This window comes from Meleagris gallopavo, chromosome 21 (assembly GCF_000146605.3).
Source record: "Meleagris gallopavo isolate NT-WF06-2002-E0010 breed Aviagen turkey brand Nicholas breeding stock chromosome 21, Turkey_5.1, whole genome shotgun sequence".
NCBI lineage: Eukaryota > Metazoa > Chordata > Aves > Galliformes > Phasianidae > Meleagris > Meleagris gallopavo.
This window is the reverse complement of record NC_015031.2, coordinates 751,761-771,555: the sequence shown is the minus strand read 5'-3', so window position 1 is coordinate 771,555 and position 19,795 is coordinate 751,761. Positions and strand designations below refer to the sequence as shown.

General features: G+C 41.3%; 1 protein-coding gene across 4 annotated transcripts; it reads right to left on the bottom strand.

Annotated features, from left to right (window-relative positions):
* Positions 1-354: 354 nt before the first annotated feature.
* On the bottom strand, positions 355-14,979 carry RABGEF1 (RAB guanine nucleotide exchange factor 1). Of its 4 annotated transcripts, XM_010721734.3 has the most exons (10): positions 14,873-14,979; positions 13,475-13,660; positions 11,825-11,991; positions 10,746-10,865; positions 7,703-7,872; positions 6,418-6,499; positions 5,518-5,650; positions 5,026-5,117; positions 4,440-4,696; positions 355-3,491 (listed from the first exon to the last, which is right to left on the bottom strand). In XM_010721734.3, exons 2-10 carry the CDS (start codon positions 13,651-13,653, stop codon positions 3,093-3,095), a joined length of 1,599 nt encoding a protein of 532 aa, XP_010720036.1. In that variant the 5' UTR covers positions 13,654-13,660; positions 14,873-14,979; the 3' UTR covers positions 355-3,092. The 4 variants fall into 4 exon arrangements, with proteins under 4 accessions (XP_010720036.1, XP_031412262.1, XP_010720037.1 ...); XM_031556402.1 differs by lacking the exon at positions 14,873-14,979 and having other exon boundaries at positions 7,703-7,869; XM_010721735.2 differs by lacking the exons at positions 10,746-10,865; positions 14,873-14,979.
* Between the last annotated feature and the right edge of the window lie 4,816 nt (positions 14,980-19,795).

Below are 19,795 nucleotides of genomic sequence, written 5' to 3'. Positions count from 1 at the left end.
CCTCAGTGCCACAGCCCCACGGTGCCTGAACGCCTCCAGGGATGGTGAACCCCTCCCCGTGCAGCTATGCCGCTGCAGCACCGCTCTTTGGAGATGAAATTGTTCTCAATGCCCACCCTGACCGTCCGCTGGTGTAACTTCAGGCCATCGCCCTTCATGCTGTTACCTGGAAGAAGCAGCCGACCCCCACCTCGCTCCCAGCAGCTGTAGGCTGGAACAGTGCTCCTTCTGCCCCCCAGCAATTTTAAACTTCATTAAAAGTTGCTGTTAAATAGCACTGTCTACCTCTGGTCCTTCCCTACCTGACTCACGAGATGCCCACAAAGACAACATACACCACAAGATGGGGAAATATTCATGGGAACTAGGTAGAAGAATCAGTTTAATTTCATAACTCAGTTATGCAAAACCAAAGATGTACAGTTCAATTAACCAATGCTACTCCAAAATAGGTTTCTTACTACAGCAAAATAAATAGGTAGCTCACATGCAAAGTAGCTTACAGCATGTTCTGATTCCTGGTAATGAGACGCACAGTCTTCATTTGCAGTAACCCAGAACTAGCAGCAGGCTGTGGAAAAAACAAGGAAGTTCTGGTGCTGTGACTGTTACCAAAGCCCTTTTGCCAATTCACTTTTTCAGTTAAACTCTCCTGTTCACTTGTAGCTTGTTCAGAGCTACTATTTCCTAACAGAACTTTCTGTCTCAATCTCATCTGTGGGACCAGAGCACCTCGTACTACAGCGATGCCCAGTACTGAGCACCAAGCCCACCTGGTGTTGTATAGGAGAGGGATCATCATCTTATGTTGAGGTGACACAGCATCCTCCAGCTCAGCACTCTGCACGACGGCTTGCCCATTCTGAATTTCAAACACTACAAAGATATTCTGTAGTTATTACTTTAGCGACTGAACTACCTTATTTTTAAGCAAGACAAACTATTGTTTTACCTATAGACAAGTTGGTCACCTAATAAAATACTGACAAGGTATTCAGCCAGGATATGGAAATCCACATTACCTGCCTTACAGGGATCTGGAGGATTTGTTTGCCAAAACCTCTCCCACTTCAGTGGCTTGATAACAAGATGGCATACGGATTAGAGATACCTTAGTTACAAATGCACCAGGTCAGTCTATCTAAAGTATTTAACCACTTAACTTTCTGCAAAGAAAAAGACATTGTTAGCCAGACTTGCACTTGAATGACTAGGCATTCTCTCCCCCCAAACACAGATAAATCAGAATCAGTCACAATTGTATTCACATTAATCATTAACATTAATCAATAACAAAACCCAGTGATGAAATTTTTTAGGAGCTCATTAACAAGGGCGTAACGTACACACTTTTATTTAAACATAGCAATTTACACAACAACTAATTTCCACCCCCCAGAAAGCCTGCATACCCGGATATCAGAATTAGCACCTAATGTTCATAAACCCAATAAAGGCTTTGCACTATTATTTACTGCAAGCACTGGTCAGATCCTAGGCAACGTGGACAACATGGATATATGAAATAATCCAACTTCTGTGAATGTCTGGTTAGCTCATTGCTTCACCTTACCAGGGGAATTCTGAGCAACTCGTTCTCTCCCAGAGGAATGCATAGTTCGTACAGCTGAGTACATGTGACAAAAAGGAACAAACCACAGTTTTGGTCTGAAGTTATTGCAGTGCAAATCTAAAATGTGTGTTTGCAGAGCAGTGGAACATACAGAGGTAGGTACACTCCTCCTTCTTGCTAAGAATTTAATGTTGCTTAAGAGTAGTTCAAGCTAAGTAGCTCTACGTTAGATATCTCAGGTACGCTAACAGGTCGTGGCAGACTGGATGAACTGAGAGATTTAAAATGATACATAAAATATTTCTCTAGCATTAAAAAGTTCCATTGCGAGAGGTTACTTTTTTTTGTGAACTGTTCTTAATTTGAAATTCACTGATCTGAACTTGTAGTGACATAATGCCATATTTATCTTGATGCTCAATAGCTTACCAAGGTAATTTTAAGGTCACTGGAGATCAGAAAAGTGATGTTTTGTGAAAATAAAGTGCACTTTTCTGCTCAGAGCCATGGCTCATCCTTCTGCTAAAAAGCAGCCTCTAATTATATGATCTCATTTATCAACCAGGATTGTCAGAAAAGCAATCAAGACCCAGTCCAATGATGGAATTTGATGGAAATTGCCAGGCAAAGCCAGAAAAGAAAGCCACTTTGGGCATAATTCTTGCATTCGCTCTTTCGCTCCCCACTTTTGTTCTAAATTACGCAGTTTTTATTAAAAGTCTTCCCTCATACATATGAAGCCTGGCTCATCATTCTCTTCACAAGTGCTACCAGCAAAGCTGTCACGTGTACTGACACACCAGAGAGAATGCTGACATTACACGAAGAAATGTCATATTTTAGATGGCACTTTAAAAAAACCTAAAACAAAACCACCAAAAACCAGGAAGCTGACACGAAGATGTCTTCATGTACAAGAACACCTTCTCTAATTCATCAGTTACACCATTTAGCTTATTGAAAGACTAACAGTGTGCTTGGCTGTAGACTGCAATGCAATTCAACCCAAAGGTGCTAATATGAACACACCCATCTCACTTCCACTAATAAACAAGATGTCATGCACAGCTGAGACATTAGATTTGAAATCTATTTACAATTATACATATTTTACAAGATACAATTCATCTTTACAGCTACAGAATAAACCAAACTAACATTGGTAGCGTTCAAGTTTCAGCTGGAACTTGAAATCTTTATGTTAAACTTAATAATTAAAAATGTTTAAGTGCATGCTTATGAGGAAGCTTGCAGGAAAGATGTTAGTGAACTAGTGTTGCTTAAAAATTACACTGGTTTGTGTAGAAAATTTAAGTTCAGTTCAAAAACTCACAAAAGCCTAATAGAAATCTAATTGACTAAAATAAATACAGTTTATTACACTTAACCAAAAAAATGCACCTTTAAAAATGTATTGATTTAAGCTCATCTGATTTTTAGCCTTGAATTTACTTCCCTTCCCAAGAAGCAGATAGTGCTACGTGAGAACAATGATGCTCTTCAAATTTAACACCGATTATTATCCTGCATAAACCTGAGGCTGCAGTGGTGGGGGCAGCTTGTCATTCTCCACATTTTCAGAGTCAATAGCTGCTAAGGCTTGATTTTTTGGTTTTATTTCTAATGGATATTTCTCAACAATATCTTGGACTTCCTTTGCAACTCCATCAGTCCAATCTATTAGGTCTTTCTCAAGCTTCTTGGCTTCACTGACAATTCTATCCTGTCTCTCATTCAACTGAGACAGGAGATCTAAGTTTTTATACATCTGCTTAACACCCAGGCACACATCAGGTGACCAGCTGTCAGATTCTTGCTTCTTCGGGGACGTCTGACCAGTCATAAAACGATCAAAATCCTCTTGGCTTAAATTTAAAGACTGAGCATCCAGTTTTTCAATGAAGGCCACAGCGCAGCACTACAAACAAAACAGAAAAAGTATCATTGCAAGCTACAGACTGGAACTTGGGTGCTCTATTTTTTTTAATCCTGTTGTTAGACTCAAAACTGAGCTCATTCCTAAGGAGCTTTTCAGAAAGCTAGCTCTATCAGACAGTTCCCATGCCTGCCTCTCCTATCCAAAGTTTGAAGAAGTCAAACTCAGAGAATGATGCAGGAAGACACCAATCATTTCAGCTGAATAACTTACACACACACACACCACAGGGTCACTGCATTCTGGAAGTGGGATGAGAAAGAACATTACAACTAGACAGAAGCACTATGTTAATATTTAATAAGCCAATCAGTGAGATCCAGTATGCTCTCTCCATTTTCTAAAAGAAGGAACGTTGAATGCCCACCTTACCTCATGGACACACTTCTACTGACAGTAATTTCTAACATTCCAACTATCTCATTCAACTACATATTTTCCTTGAGAGCTGCTTTAAGATGAAATGTAGAAGCCAAGTAGTTCATAATCACAATTCTTTCTAGCATAAACAAGCACACATGCAAATGCCTCCTACAGAAAGTTTAAGTCTGTTTACCTCCACAGTCTAATTCTGCAAACCCCTGATGAGATGGAACTCTCATGGACTTATGTGGGGAACCCTGCACCTGTAACATCTGCAGTGCCCAAGCCCAGGATTTTAGGAATAGAAAGCACTTATCTCCTTACAGACTAAAAACATACCCAAGATTTAGCACCAGACTGTTCAATAAAGGGCTTCATACTCCAAAGAGCGAAACACTGTATGGTTTGGAAAGTAAAGAAGGAAGACAGAGGAGATACACAGCAAAAAAGCTTCTTATACTCGAAACAACTTTAAGCATTATTGGGAGAGTTGTTTCACTTTTCCTTCTGTATCTCAATAAAAGACAATCTTCTTGTATAAAGTGTCACTGCTGGTCCTGCACTTACCAAGTTGGTAAAATAGTAGCCATCTTCTCCTGTCATTAACCTGCTTGGATTACAAAAGCGTGTTATATACTGGATGTTGGACTGCAGACGGGGTGGGTTTCCCTTCAAAACAATGTATATAAGTGTTGGAAGAAAGTCATCAGCAGAAGCTGGTTCGTTTTTTGTTATCTTTATAGCATTAAAGATGTGCTTGCTGCACTTGGTGATGCATGCCAACTTATCACGAGGAACACGCTTTGAATCCATCTCAATAATATCTGTAAGATACAAAAGTTTTTCAAATCATTAAAACCATTTTAATCAGTCGCCCAAACAAGTAGAGTACAATACTGACAATTGTGAGTTTTGGTTTTCAATCTGTTTATTCAACTTTTTCTTGGTTGAGTCCAAGCATCTCAAATAGATTAGGTAAGCCTAAACACTTCTCTCATTGCAAAGTTATTCCTGCTTCACAGATGACAAACTATGAGAAACATAACAAAGACTACTGCCAAACTAAAAGCCCGAGCCTCTTTCTGAAGACAGAGAAAATCTCTCTGACCAGGAGACCTGAAATTTAAACCTGCAAATGTTATCACTCACAAACCTGTAATTGCTTTTACAACCATATCAGAGACTTCTGGAATCTCTTCATTGACAGGAACACACAGCATTTGTGGAGTTACCCAGTGCAAAGCCCTACAACAAGAAAAACAAAAAGTGAAACCATTCTGTGCCAGTAACATTCAGGTGTTTGAAGCCAGCTGCTTCTTGAGTTCAAAACACAAGGAGTGCTTTGTGTAGGTGAGGCACCAGTCCAGTTATAAGACAGTTTGTTCCACTGAAGTTACTATTTAAAAAAATATATATATTCTCTTTTTGCTTTAATTCTACAAAAGTATACCAATTCATTTTCCTAGTGTAGTATAGCTATTCGTTATTCTTTCTATTCATTTATTCTATTTCTAAAATAAAATTATTTTTAACACCTTTTGGTTAAAAAGCCTTTTGTGTACACAGCAACAAACTCCTAACATTTTTGATTCAGAGCCCTCTGACAGACTGTGGATTACCCAGTGTTTTTCTTTAAGAGGCTCACCTGATCCTCTTCTGGACAGCGAGATCCTTCTTCTCATCATCAGTTGTTTCAGGACAAAAGACGTATTTATACTGTCGAGTCATAATGTATTTTTCAATCTGATCCATTGCTTTCTCCACTTTCTCAGGTGGTGCTGCAAGATACAAAACCCCCCACCCCAGTACAGTGAACACAGTATTCCACGATTCTTTGGAAGATTTCATACAGTTTGATTATAATGTCACTAAATCAGTATTACTGACTTGAGCCAAGTCATATAAACATTCTTGAGTTGATAGACTTGGAGTATTTCCACTCTTTGCAGCAGGAAAAGCACCACGATGATACGTCAAGTTCACAGTGGAGCACATGCACTCAGCAGCCTACCAATTTGGTTCAGCTGTTTGCAGCTCACAAGAATATTTCTTGAAAAACAGTCTTGGAGAATAAATCCAGTGAGGTCCTCCAAGTCCTCTGCGCCTGTTCACCCCTCAAAAGCAATCCGTAAGTATGTTTAAGATGTGCCACTTACATTCCAGACACAGAAACATAGTCTGTAACAGTAGCACTTCCCTCACATTTGCTTCTCTTGCATTACAGTGCAATGCAACGACCACAGCCTGTGAATTGGGTTGAGGCTACATGTTCAACCTCAGTTCTAAACAAACACCACTGAATTGAGAACAGGAAATTAAAACAACTGAACCACACTTAAAGAAAACCTTTAAAAACAAATCATTTAGATTGTAAAACTCTACAGAAATGGTGCTGCAGGGAATAGCAGGGAACTCTGGGACTAGAATTTGTTCACAGCGTATCAGGTGTGGTTATGAACACTGTTTTTACTTGAAACTATAAGCAGCTTTATTCTCAAAGCATTATTTTTCAGCACTAAGATATGAGGAAGGAGAAGGTGGATACCTTTCCAGCGTGTCTGCAATTTCTCTGCTACATTTTGATAGAAGTCCTGGGCACATTCAGATTGTTCCTCAATACTTAAGTCCTGTAACAGAACACTGATTAAGTGTGCACGTGTGGAAGAAATGGCAGCAATGCCTTTGATGGCAAGTGTCCAGCTGCAATAACAGTCTGAGAATGCAAATATATCCTCCCCAGAGGTGTTTACATTGGCTACATTACATTCAAAAACATGAGAAACTAAGGTTGGCTCCTTAACTTGTGAAAGGCTTATACAGCTGTTCAGCAAAAATACATACTAGCAATGAAAGTAGACAGGTGCAATTTCCCCCATCACATCTCTGAGTAATGCTAAGAATGCAGAATGTTTGCTCTCAATTCTGTCTCTAACTTTTCAAAAATGATGTGCAGCACACCAAGAAAAACAACCAAACCAAACAAACAAGAATGTAAATTATAAATTTCAAAGGCTGTCTGTACAGTAAACACTCCTAATAAAGTTACTATGAAATATGTTCACGATGTTTGTGAAATAATACTGTCCTACTATAGGATTAGAATTAACATTACTCATTGAGCCACTTTTCCTTACTAAAAGGGAGCACAATACCATAACTTAGCAACAACAAATGCAAAGAAAACTGAGGCCAAACCCAAGCCTGAATATGATGATGCCTCAGCTCTGACAGCAGTGCTGCATTTTATACCTGGTTTATATAGCAAATTAAGTTTTGAGAAACTTCCTTGACCAGCACAAACTATTAAGGAATCAGGTAGGTAAGAACAATTTAAATTAATAATAATTCACTATTTTCACAAACTCTGTGGTCAGAATGAATCAGTTCTAAAAGTAAAGAAATAAAAAAAATTATGATACTTTCAAAAGGGCATGTAAGGCTCCTTCAGAATTCCCTTTTAATTTCCAGTTGAATTTGAGGATGTAATTTGAGCAGCTACTTATTAAGTAGAAAAGGTAGGGAAAACAAGTAGTACTGAATACTGACTCATTTCAACCATAGGTGGCACTACAGATCTATTCACACCTCCCTTAGGTACCCAAGACACTGAAGTTTGAGAGTTTTGGGGCACATAACATGTCAAACCTCCAAAAAGCAGTGCATTCAGAACTGAAGACTGCCACTACATCTTCATTTGACTAAGCACATCAGCTTAAAACTCCTGTACATAATACATAGAAAACTACTGGAAGAAGTGCAGCATTTTCTCAATTTCTCCCTAGTTTCCCCATTTTACTTATGTAAAAGGCATGCTTACCCTTATCACTTACCCTTTTATGATTCATTGTGTCTAAAAATAATTTACATTGCTTATAGATATCTTGTCCTGGTTTATGGTAGGTCTTGAGAAATTCTATGAATTCCTTGGATACTCGGTCTGTCTCGATGCTAGCCTGCCTGTTTATAGAAGGGCTGGGAGCTTTGGCTTCTTGGATCTCTGCTGGGAAAGTTTGGACACGACAGATTAACCTTTTCACACTAGTGTATGAATTCAGAAAGCATTTAATATGTATTAAATTTTCAGAATTTCTTTTCCCCTTCAATCTTGCAGTTGAAAGAAACCATTTCTCAAATTTTAGCAGTGAAATGGTGGGATATTATTAAATGGAACAGTGAAATACTCAGGAGTTAGAGAGTTACTCAGTGTTAGAGAAGTGAAACACTGGCAGCCACATACCCATTGAACCAAATGGTCTTTTATATTAGCAAACCACTGTAGTGTTTGTTTGCTTCCAGGTTCCTTACGTTTTCCTTCCCAGATGAGATCCCTCCACATGAGATCAAGGCCTCCTGATGGGAATCCACAGCAGTTCAAACTAATGGCTCCCATTTCCATTCTCCCTCACCTTCAAAGTCCTGTTCCTCTCCTGTGCTTCCATCAACGCAAGCATTCATTCAATTGGCTCATTAGCTTGGGGAGTAGCAACTCAGAGTAATCCTAGTCGGAAATCAGTCTTTCTTATGGGTTTTCCAGCTGAATTAGGCCCCATACTGGCAGACTAAAAGGCCACAGGAGCACCAGTAGCAGCACAAGACAAGGAACGGGAGCGTGAGGTTGGTGCAAACACAGCAGCCCCTCTATGGCAAAGCAGCAGAAGCCACAGAGCCACACCTGCAGCCCAAGTGAGAACGTGGCCACTTGCATCTCTGCTAAAGCAGAAGCATCTGTTCAAGGAAGAATCTGCTTGGCTCTCAAGGAGGCAGGAACACAGACTGCACACAGCACTGGATGCAAGTTTACATAGCTGCAAGCACAGTTTTCTTCCACAAACACATCTGATTTTGCAAGGTATACTTTCAAGGAAGTGAACTGTACCAATCCAGTACCTTTCCTACCCAAATTTAGTTCACCCACCTTTCAACTTGCCAGCCAACACTGTTCAAAATGAAGGATTGAACAGAGGTGATGTAAACGAACATGATGAATAGCAAGCAGCAAAGAAACAGAAAACATAAATATATTCATAATCAATGGGATACACACATATCTTTCAAGCTGAAAATACTAACATGCACAACAACAGCTCCTCGTTTCAATAAGCACACATGCAGAACTCCAAAGTAAAAGAAAATAGATGGGATTAGTATATTTAAGCTGGTATGTTTAATCTGGACTGAAGTAGCTTATTGCTTTGTTTGCTGTGTTTCAGAGCTCTGTGATTCAATGACTAACAAATACGTATCACTTGACCAAAGCACAAGGCTTGCTAGGGCCTCCAGGCTTCAGCACAACCTCTGGATAATGATTTGGTCAGGCACCATCAGAGCATTTATGTTATTTAGGCATTAAGGAATGCAGAAGGCTTCACATATATTTAAATTCCAACTGTAGCGATGAAGAAAGAAGTGCAAATCATTCTCCTTTATAGTTATACTGCAACACCTTTTCAGAAGAAGTTATTCCAGTCTTTTTAACTAAGATTCAAAGTGTGATGACTGTACTTGTATTCAAGAATTACTATTGATTCAATATTGTCACATCTAATTTTCACAACTAGCAAGTAGAAAGCATCTCTTCAAAATAATAAACAAAAAAGGTAGATCCACCTTTGAAGGGACAGAATTATAAGTTATTTTTGACAGTTAATTAGTAGTTTAATTGGAAATAAACCTTCAGTAGTTCTTTCATTTATTTCAACACTGACCTCACTATATCACAAAAATAACAAACCTCATTCTGCTATTTGTGCTTAAGGAATACAGACATGAATTTTTCAGTTGCAGATTTAAAACAGGACTAGAGAGATGCAGACAACTCAGGCAGCTTGCTGCTAACAGAGGCATCAGGAAAATCAAGTGTTAGAATGAACTGCCTTAGCCACAAGGACTCTGTGTAGTTACTCAAATACTTCAGCTTCACTGATTTGTGTTGAAACCTCGATCCAAGGAAAATGAATCTGCAGGAACCAACGGAGCTCCAGCAACAAAATGTTTTCAGCTTTGTCACGTACTCTCCAAGAATCAAATTGAAATAAAAAGCAGCAGATTGCAGGAGGGAGATTCCATCTGAACAAGAGAACCGACTAGAGGAGATGTGCCAAAATGGAAAAGTTCAGGAAGAATTAAGAAAGGATAATCTTCTACAAAGAATAAACATCATTTATATTAAAACCTTTCTCAAGGCATTCTACCACGATGCTAATTGTCACAGCAGAACATCAGCACTCCAGGATTCACTATGGTTGTGCCATGGTTGTGGATCTGAGTCCAAGCAAAGAATATGAAGTGTGTGTTATTAGCTTCACTACACAAATGCATTCAGAATCTTGATGTAATTTGTAAAACAGAGGCACGAACACCTTCAATTTTGTTTAGTAGGCACAACAGGACAAGACTGCACACAAGTAACACAGGACAAAAACTGAAGAGCTGTCAGTATCAGAGCTTTTGGAGCTTTTTTGTTTAAACAAAACGGTCTGTTCTTGTGATACGAAACTGTTTTCTTAATGACAGACATCTGGAGATGTTTAGAGATTGTAAAAGTTCCTGAAGTGTGAATTCTTCAATTGAAGTACTTCATAATCAGATTTATAAAGGCAGCCTGGAATTGGTTTTTTTTGGGATAAAAACACAAAGCAGCATAAGACCCAGCAACTTCTTCCAAAAATTCTTTTTTTGAAACTTCATACTCCTTCAGATATCAAACTAAAGTAGAGCAGAAAGAAGCTTCAGCTGAAGATTCCAGACTTGCCTTTTGTACCCAACAGCACAAGATATAACTGGCACAACCCTAGTTGGTATTTTGCAAAGCCCAACTAAAGAGTAAGCTTACTACAACCAAGCAGACAGCTTGCTCAAGCTGTGCTGCATTACCTTCAGTAGGGGAAGCCAGTTCCCAGGAGGGAGTAAAAATCTCCTTCAAATCCCTTAGAATGTTATCAGCATTTCGCTCCCTCCCAAGCTGTCCTTGCTTAACGACTTTCTCTTGAGCCACTGAAATAAATGCAAAATCAAGCAAGACACCAAGAGCAGGAGCACAACATGAGAGGTGGTGAATGGGATTTAAAAAGAAAATATGGGAAATAAGAAGAATGAATGTAAAAAAAAAATGGTTTCCATACATAGCTGAATGCTTCATTTAGCAATCTGCTGCTTATATATATAAACATGTATATGCATATATATATATTTGCAAGACAAATTCTAAGATAAAATGAAGACACATTTAAGATTTCTTCCTAAGGAAACGCATCTTAACCTTTAAGGTTAAGATGCATCAATGTCATTTTTTTTTTCCTTCTGGAATTCCTCCTCTGCAGTCCAATAGTATAAAATGTTGGCCATTACAAGATACTGCTGTGGGATGGCACGAGTGTGACCAGTTACACTTACTTGTACGTCTGCTCCAGCATAAACTTTCAGTCAACCACAAACTTGATATTCACAACTCACATAGGCAGAAATACCACAATTTTCCTTGCACATTTCCTTTCATTTAAAGCCACCATGCTTACACGTTCCAGTTTTCCTCTTAAAGATGCTGAAGTGATAAATTAGAGCAGCATCACCTGATGCTTTGTATCAGCATTTCTATGGCACTTACACATACTAGCCTGTTCCACGTGACTGATAGTCAGTACCTTTTCTCTGTTTTCTTACAGAAAGGTTCATCTGCAAGTCTTAAACCATATTATCACACAGTGATTGACTCAAGATTCTAGTATCAGTGTGCATCATGCAAGAACTTCCACTCAGCAGTGTAGTTCAGCACCACCTACAAGCTCACATTTTTCTGTGTTTTCACTAGGAAGTCACATGCTCCCAAAGAGGATAATCATTCCACCTCTTTAGAGTCACAGAGCATTCTTCTGCTTTCAGGACAGTACATCTGCCAAAAATCATTTCTGACTTCACACTGCACAGGATCATTAAAAATGAAACAAAAAAGTTACCCTTCTTAGCTCCTGTTCTGGAGGAAGCAGTGAAGAACTTCTTCACAGTTGTGACCTTTCGTGTTTTCTCATTGGTTTTCTTCTCCTCAAATTTTGAGAAGGTCAGTGACTGTGCCCCTTGGGTACTCTGACTGCTGGCATATGCTTCTTCCTCCTCACGCTGCAGCCTGGGATTAGAAAGACATCAGTCCAATTTAACTGGTTAATGCCAGCACAAATTAGTTAACCGTCTATGCAATAAATTAATTAGTCTTTTGACACGCCAATTCTCTTCTATGCTGACTTTCATTTCTAGCTTCTTCTCACACATCCCTTCATTATACTGAATTCATTCCCACATTGTAATGCGGAAAGAGAAGGAAGGCTTAAAAGAGGGAGGGGAAAATGTCAAAAGGAAGGAGGCTGAAGTAGAGGTAGAGGTGAAAGGAACGACTATGGAAGCATTTCCAACAATCCCCCAGTTTCCTGCCCATGTCCTAGTCTGGGCGGTTTCGCTGCATATCACCAGAACTACTTTCTGTTTTAAGATGCCTCCAACTGACATTCAATCCCTTTCAACCCCAAATATGACTTGGCTGTCTTAAGACAACCCCTCCATTCTCGTCAGCTGTTACTGTGTGTTTCCATTCACAGACAGTCAGTCACCTTCCTTTATCATCTGACTGAAGATAAACCATGGCACGCAGCTGAGGAAGTGAAATACCCTGCCACAATCTCAAAAATATTCTGAGAAACAGATTATTGCTGTCAAAACTTGCTTTCAAAGTCTTCCGAATACACACATTGCTTGAATGAATGAGGAAAACCCTTCACTGCAACACTAATAGGTGTTGTGCAAAGACAAAGCCCCTTTTAATATATGAGGGGGAGGAAGAGACATGCTAATCCTTCAAGAGCTACTATTTTTCTTATGCAGAATGATTACAATGGGTCAAATTTATTGTTCTTCATGCTGCTCAAAGGTTGAGCAACTTCAAGCTTCCATCCAACTCAGAAGGGCCCATAAATGACCTTGCATGATGTAATCTGGAGGCAGGAACTGCATCTCATCTGCGCTGTGAAGCCTGTCTGCTCACTGCAGCAAACAGTCACAGCTTATCTGTTTCTTTAGCACCTTCCTGCTCAACAGTTACTCAAAGAATTAGAATTGCTCAAGTTAATAAAGCAAAAGCTTTGATGTCTCTGGGCTTAACTTTGCAGTTTAACAGGATGACCACAGATGAGACAAGCTATTTTTTAAGCAGCAGCTGAAACACAGAACCACTGTGCTGGCTGTGTTCAAGACAATAACTTTGTCTCCAGAGGCAGAGGTATTTTAATCAAAACTGTCACTTTCACCCTTCCAACTGCTAGTGAGAGTTGCAGATTTCAGTACACAAATTAGGTCAAAGTATTTGTTGAGAGGTTGGGGGTCTCTGAAGTAAGAGAGGTCTCTTACTTCAGACTTTTGTTTGAAATGTCTTAAATTAGAACATCATCAAAATTCATCTTTGTATCAAAAGGAAGGCTTTCATTCCTGCTGGAAAGGTCAAGTTTGAGAACTGGTGATAAAAAAGCCACAGCAAACAGCACTAGAAAACATGAGAAAGGGACAGCATTTAGTAAAGTCACCCTACTGTGAGAGACAAAGGAATAAAGAGGGCTCTTTACCGCTCTGCCAGCTCCCAATCCTCTTGGATCTGTTTCTGCCTGGCCTTATGGTATTCCTCTCTCCAGCACTTGGAGCAGAAGCCCTGCCAAGCAGGATTGCCATAGTAACCACATCCCTTCTTGCACAGGAGCTCTGACTGATCAACGTGAATTCCTCTGCGCTCAGATTTCAGGCTCATTTTCTTCCTGTTTAAAGAGAAAAGGGTTAAAGACAGAATCAGCAATAACCTGCTCCAACCAGTTTCTTTTGAAGGCTTGTCTCTTAGAAAGATGTCGCCCCTTTTAATTATTGAACAGTTAGCTCCATAGTAACAAAATAAATTCTAAAGAAGAAAAGGCGCAGTTATATAAGCACACGGTGCCAAAAGCCAACTGCAGCATTAGCATACGTTTGCATAGCTGTGACCTGTAAACAGTGCTCTGCAGCTGGGCGACAAGCAGGCCAGCACTGCCAGCCCTGCAGCAATGGGCACGTGTGTGTGTGTGTGTGTGTGTATATGTGTGCAAAGGCACACTGCTCTGAGCTCAGCAGCACAGCCTTCTGACAACCAGAGGCACAAAGCAACCGAGGGAAACAGAGTGACAGCTGCCATCACCACAGAGAACTGAGCCAGCCCAACTCTGCTGGATTTATATGGAGAGACTGCAAGAAAATGATTTATTTTGCAGCTCTGCAGCCCTCCTCTTTCTTTCTTTTTCTTTTTTTTTTTTTGTCTAGACAGAAACCTTCCCACATGCCAGCTCAGTCCCAGGGGATAATTTCAATTACTAATTTTAAATGTTGGATTCGTTTTAGGATAAAGGCAGCACGGGATCACCCGCCCTAGCAAGTTTTATGGCCTGCATATAAACCATTTGAATTGCAATATTGACACGCGCAGAAACTAGGAATAGTGCAGCACAGCACTGCAGGGCAGATCTCAGCCTCCCAAACCTGCCCCTTCTCATTCCTGGATCCACGACAGTGCCTCACATATGCTGGAGAAGCATCTCAGCAGGTTGGGCTCCTGCTCTCACGCTCGTTAGTGAAGTTGTCTTCTGGTGGCTTCTGTTTTGGGGGGGACTTAAAGATCATTTAGTTCCAAGCCCCTGCCACAGGCAGTGCTGCCAAGCACTCCATCAGACTGCCCACAGCCCCACGTCCAACACGGTCATCAGTGCCTCCAGGACAGGCTCCCCTACGTGCAGAACATCAGGTCATCACGTGGAAGGTGTGCTGTGCTTTCATTAAGATGCGACGCATGGAAAGAGAGATGAAAAGTAATCTTAAAATAAACGTCAGCAACTGCTGAAAGAATCTTGTTTCTCCCCAAGGCTCATAATGAGACTTGATGTTCCTGTGTTTGAAGAATGTGGATCTCTTTGGTTTTGCATTTCTGCTCAGCAAAGGTTACTCACTGCTGGAAGTTCTGGCACTCGGCACCTCAGGAAGATCCCTCAGCTCTGCTCTGGGCCATCCAGCAAAACACACAGGGAGATGCATGGCTGCCAGTAGCAGATTTCCACTATGGGAAACGACAGCAAGATGATCAATTGTTTTTAAAGACTCATCATGTTTAAGGCTTCCTGTTAACCTAAACAAGTTATTTTAAGCAACGTATGATTTTCTCTGAGGGAGGAACAAATTAAATTCTCCATCTCATCCAAGGATGCAAGGATGCTCCTCCAGCATCTTATTATCTTCGAAAAAAAGTCAGGACTTTCTAAAGTAATCTAAAAATGGTTCTATGGATCTGTTTATCAAAAGAACCAATTTCACAACGGCATTATTTCCAAAGACAAGTTTTCCCATTTATTTACGCAGACCCAGTATCTGTACTGGCCCTTTTCCTTCCCTGTCTTTCCCAGAAATGCCTTAATCAGAAATCAGTACATTCCTACAAACCAAAGAGGAAAGCACCACGTTTTAAACATTCCAGACAGCTTTACATCTCCCAATGCCTTTCCCAAAATGTTTTCATTTCTGCACTACCACCATTTTTTCCTTGCTCAAATCATTGCTCCTCTCGATGATGGTGCACAGAACACTGTATCACAAAGACCAGAAATTAGAAATCAGTTTTGTCAGCTGCAAGACCTGAAGTTCAATGGGATAACAGGCTGGAAATGGCACGGTGTTGGGATCTGGAAGCACAGCCCCTTCTCAGTGCCACACACACACCTTACAGGAAGGTGAAGGTTTGCAACTTCCACAGCTGCTGCACGGTTAAACATTGCTTCCCAAAGCAGAGGGTGCTGCAGCATTTTGGTCACAGATGCCTGAGATGAGAACAAAGCAAAGCACAAAGCCACCACACGTGCAGCTGTGCACACTGCCATGAATGGTAAGGCTGACGGGCCGGAGCTGCAGCAAGCTATCAACACATACCACAGAAATCCTAACACAACATCACAGAAATGTACACACATCTCTGTCGCTCAAGGAAATGCTGTCTGACCTCATCAGCCACCAACATGGAGCAAGTTACAACAGTTCTGCAACTCCGTTCTGGGGACCACTTCCATGAATACAAGTGAATGAACAGCATCAAATGCCTCGGGAACTTGGATGTTCCACCATCCCTACAGGCACAGAAGTCAGCTCCCATCACCTGCAGGGCTCAAGCCACATAACGGCTTTGGCATCCCACTAACCCTTCTCCTGCACTGGGACTGAAAATAGCGCTCTGAACAGTCGAAGTTCAGCAGCTTACACTGCAGGGAGCAACATGGGCTCTTGGGATTGAAATGCAGTTTTTTTGCATTCTTTCTAGAGGGGTTTGTATGAAGCTGCAAAGCCAAGGCACTAGCAAACAACCTGTTCTTTTTCTTCCCCTTAAGTAGTTTCAATTGCAGTTACATCAGTTTTGGATCCGGGGACAAAGGAGGTCACCCTGAATCAATAGGAAGAAATCACATGCTGCACTCAGAGCACAGCCTTTCTTCCTTTAAAGGCATAGGGCCATTAAAAAAAGGCTTCACAGCCAAGTTCTGCATGTCAGCACAACAAGTTTATTAAACCTTAAACCTGACTATGAACAATCCGCCCCACATCAGCTTTCCTACAACCGAATCACTGCATCATTTACTATCTTACAGCATTCCTAAAAAAGCTTTGTTGGAGCTTCTGAGAATCCAAAACGCTCCATTCCTCTCTCTAGTCCCTTCTTTTCCTCCCCCAGCTAGACATATTCAAACACCAGCTGCTTGATGTATTTGCAAGGCCAGACCTCATCTTTGCACTCGTGCCCTGGATGTTCTCAGTAACACAACCCAGTGTGTTCTCATGGTGCCAGAGGGGGAGGCAATGCTGAGCAGCCTCTGTGCTGCCCGGGCACTGGGAGGGCAGAATAACAACAGTAAGGAAAGCAACAAACCTCCACACTGAAATACCAGTTGCCATCAAGAAGGATCACAGAGCAGCAGAGGATCGTGGGTGACATCAGGCAGTGCAGTTGGGGTCCTTGTGATCCAAGCTGTATCAGATGCACGTTGTTATTATTAAACCTCACTTATTTTTTCCTTTTATTCAGCAGTACTTTGAGCACTGGCATAATTGGAGCAAGCACTTTCAGAGTGCAATACTGGCTCGGAGGTCTCAGCATCTCCTCACACCCCTCGGTGTCTCCTGTCAAGTTTGTCATCCAAAAATACATAGCTCTTTCTTCAGAAAATGGAAACTTATGTGATTCATAGAGGACAGGCCAGCTGTCTACCCTGCAGTTCCTCTGTGCCTTTGTATTGCTGCAAGTGAAAACGTCTGGGGAAAACAACAGAGGGTTTCGATCACCACAGGCATAGAAGCAGACATGAGCCAAAACCAGAAAAACCAACTATCTGCGTTGCACTGCCCTGAGTCACACTGCTCAGTCTGTCTGTGAAGGTTTGCTAAGAAAACACAGACAGTAGAACATAGGAAAGTTGCATTTTGGTACAAGCGCTGCAGAAGGAAAAGAACCAAAGCACCAAAGCTGCTTAGAATGTGCTGGGGATGGAAGGGGAGGGAGCTGCTTCTGCTTTTCTTTTATGACATACTCTCTGCTGACCTGAAGTACAACAGCACACCTTGAGTACAGATGCTCAATATAACACTTTCATTCTGCCTTTCGAGGATTTTCAGTTTCACGAGCTCAACTTTCTCATATTTCTCTTATTTCTGCAATAAGAACAACTCCAAATCCACACAGGGATTCCATCAAAGCCTTCAGTCTTCAGGCAGCCTTCACAACCTGCTACCTGCAACCTACACACACTGGGAAATACCTGCTGTCATCCAAAGGGAACCTTCAGCAGCCAGCAAAGCACAGCAGCACCTCGCTCACAGCACACACCTGTGCTCTCTCCCTCAGGTGAGCCCACAGATCCTCAGGCCACCTCTGTCAGTGTCCCACAGCAGGACTGCAAGGAGCAGCAATGACAGCTCTCAACAACAGCAAGAGGCTGTCTCCTAATTATCCACGCAGACCAGGTTACAAAACAGCTGGAAAAACTCCCAGGGAACCTGTTAGAGCAGTGCTGTAGTCACTGAGGAGCAAACGCACTCGTAGCCTTTATGTAACTCAAAAAATAGGATCTGTCACCAAGAACTGATTTAATGCACACATGAAAGATTCCACTTATGTAACACGTCCCTTTCAGCAGTAAACCCAAGACCATTCTCCTACCACGTCAGGTTCTTACAAAGGCTGCAGGCAGAGCTGTGGCTTTAGGAAGAGCACTGTTTGTGCAGTGAGGTTTAGCCGTGGTGTAGATTTACTATGAGCTCCAACACCACCTGCTTGTTTCTCTTCCTGCTCTCTTAACGTGCACCAACCTCAGCTCCCAGGCTCTGAGCAGGTGAACAGACACCTTTGCTGCTGATGTGGACAAGATACTGACTTCTTCATAAACTATTCATTAGCCCTAGATTGCTTACCTGGGATGGAAGCTGGAGCTGGCAGGGCTCACGTAGCAGAGCTGAGCAGACCTCACTTCATCTACAGGTACCTTCATTAGGATGTAATTGCAAGTCAATTTACAATTATGACAGGCTATGAATAACAGCTTCAAAGTAACTCTGCATGTAAACCCTGCAAATCAAAGTGGTGGCCTTTATTTTATTTTACTCTACTTTACTCTATTTCTTGACAGTGAAGCTTCTCATGAAAGCCTTCAGCATAACCCTTACAAATAAGCCATACAGTCTTTTCTCTGGACAGACATAAATGCAATTTAGCTCTCCAAGTTTAAGTCTCCATAGCACTTTGTGAACAACTCGTATTAATTCTTCTCATTAAAAAGTCATCAAAGTGCTCCAGAAAGTGTTCTCTGAACATCTGACACAGCACTGCCCACTGACTGTCTGGTCTTTAATGGCCATCCCAGGAACAAAATTTTAGAGCAGGAGATGCAGCAAAGCTCGGGAAGTCTCCAAATGGGCAATTCCTAAAGTAATGGCTGCTGGTTTACACCGCATTGCATCAAAGCCGTGAGGGGAGATGGATGACATGGGGTGAAGGTCTCCAATAACGAGACATTTTGCGTATGAAAAACTGTCCTGAGAATAATAGGTGTAGCCAACAGCTTCAAAGCTATGCTGCATCCCAAAGGAAGTGCTCAGAAACAGACAAACTGCCTTATCTCAAAAGCAAGAGAAAGTATCTTTCTGGGTAAACGTACAAAACGTTGTCAGCACTGGCATCTGAAGAAGCAAATGATCTTTTAAGTGAATACCATGCTGAAATACCAACTTGTAACAAACCAGAGTCCCATCCCACTCCCTTCCACCATCCAAGAGCTCACTCCAAAGAACAACCACTGACCCAAATGCCACAGAATTCTTCAGAGCCATCTAAGGGATGAAATAGCCATGACTCACGTGTAGCCCTGAATGTTCAAGTATATAATTAGCAGAAAGCTAATTAAGCATGAGCTAGTTTCTTCCAGAGGAAAGGGTGGGGCAGCATGATCTAACAGTCAGAAAATACAAAAGCCATTAGGCAACTTCAGAATTCAGAAAGAAATGCAGCATCTGTTTTTGCAGAATAGATCGCCTAAGCCTTCACAAATTTAGGGAGCATCTTTCTTGCAATTATGAAATTTCAGCTACAACATCTGCATCCTAATATACACGGTACTGGTTGTTGATTAATATTCCTGAGAAAATAAATGGTTGTTAACTGCAATCACAGATACAGAGCGTGGTCAGCCACCTGAAAACGAGCATGCAGACTCAGGTTGTAATTAGGCAGGGGAAATGGCAACCACTGCTTTAAACTTCTGGAGCCCAATGGCCGAGGGGCTTCGACATCCTATCCACAGAGCTCACTGTTTACTCCAACATAAGGGCACTTTCACAGACTG

What these genes read in the sequence shown, in the direction of transcription:
- RABGEF1 (XM_010721734.3), bottom strand. Translation starts at nt 13,653, where the DNA reads ATGAGCCTGAAATCTGAGCGCAGAGGAATTCACGTTGATCAGTCAGAG. An exon ending in GGTTGTAAAAGCAATTACAG is followed by an intron (nt 4,697 to 5,025) that starts GTTTGTGAGTGA and finishes TGTATCTTACAG; the next exon opens with ATATTATTGAGATGGATTCA. An exon ending in GCTACTATTTTACCAACTTG is followed by an intron (nt 3,492 to 4,439) that starts GTAAGTGCAGGA and finishes TTTTGTTTGTAG; the next exon opens with TGCTGCGCTGTGGCCTTCAT.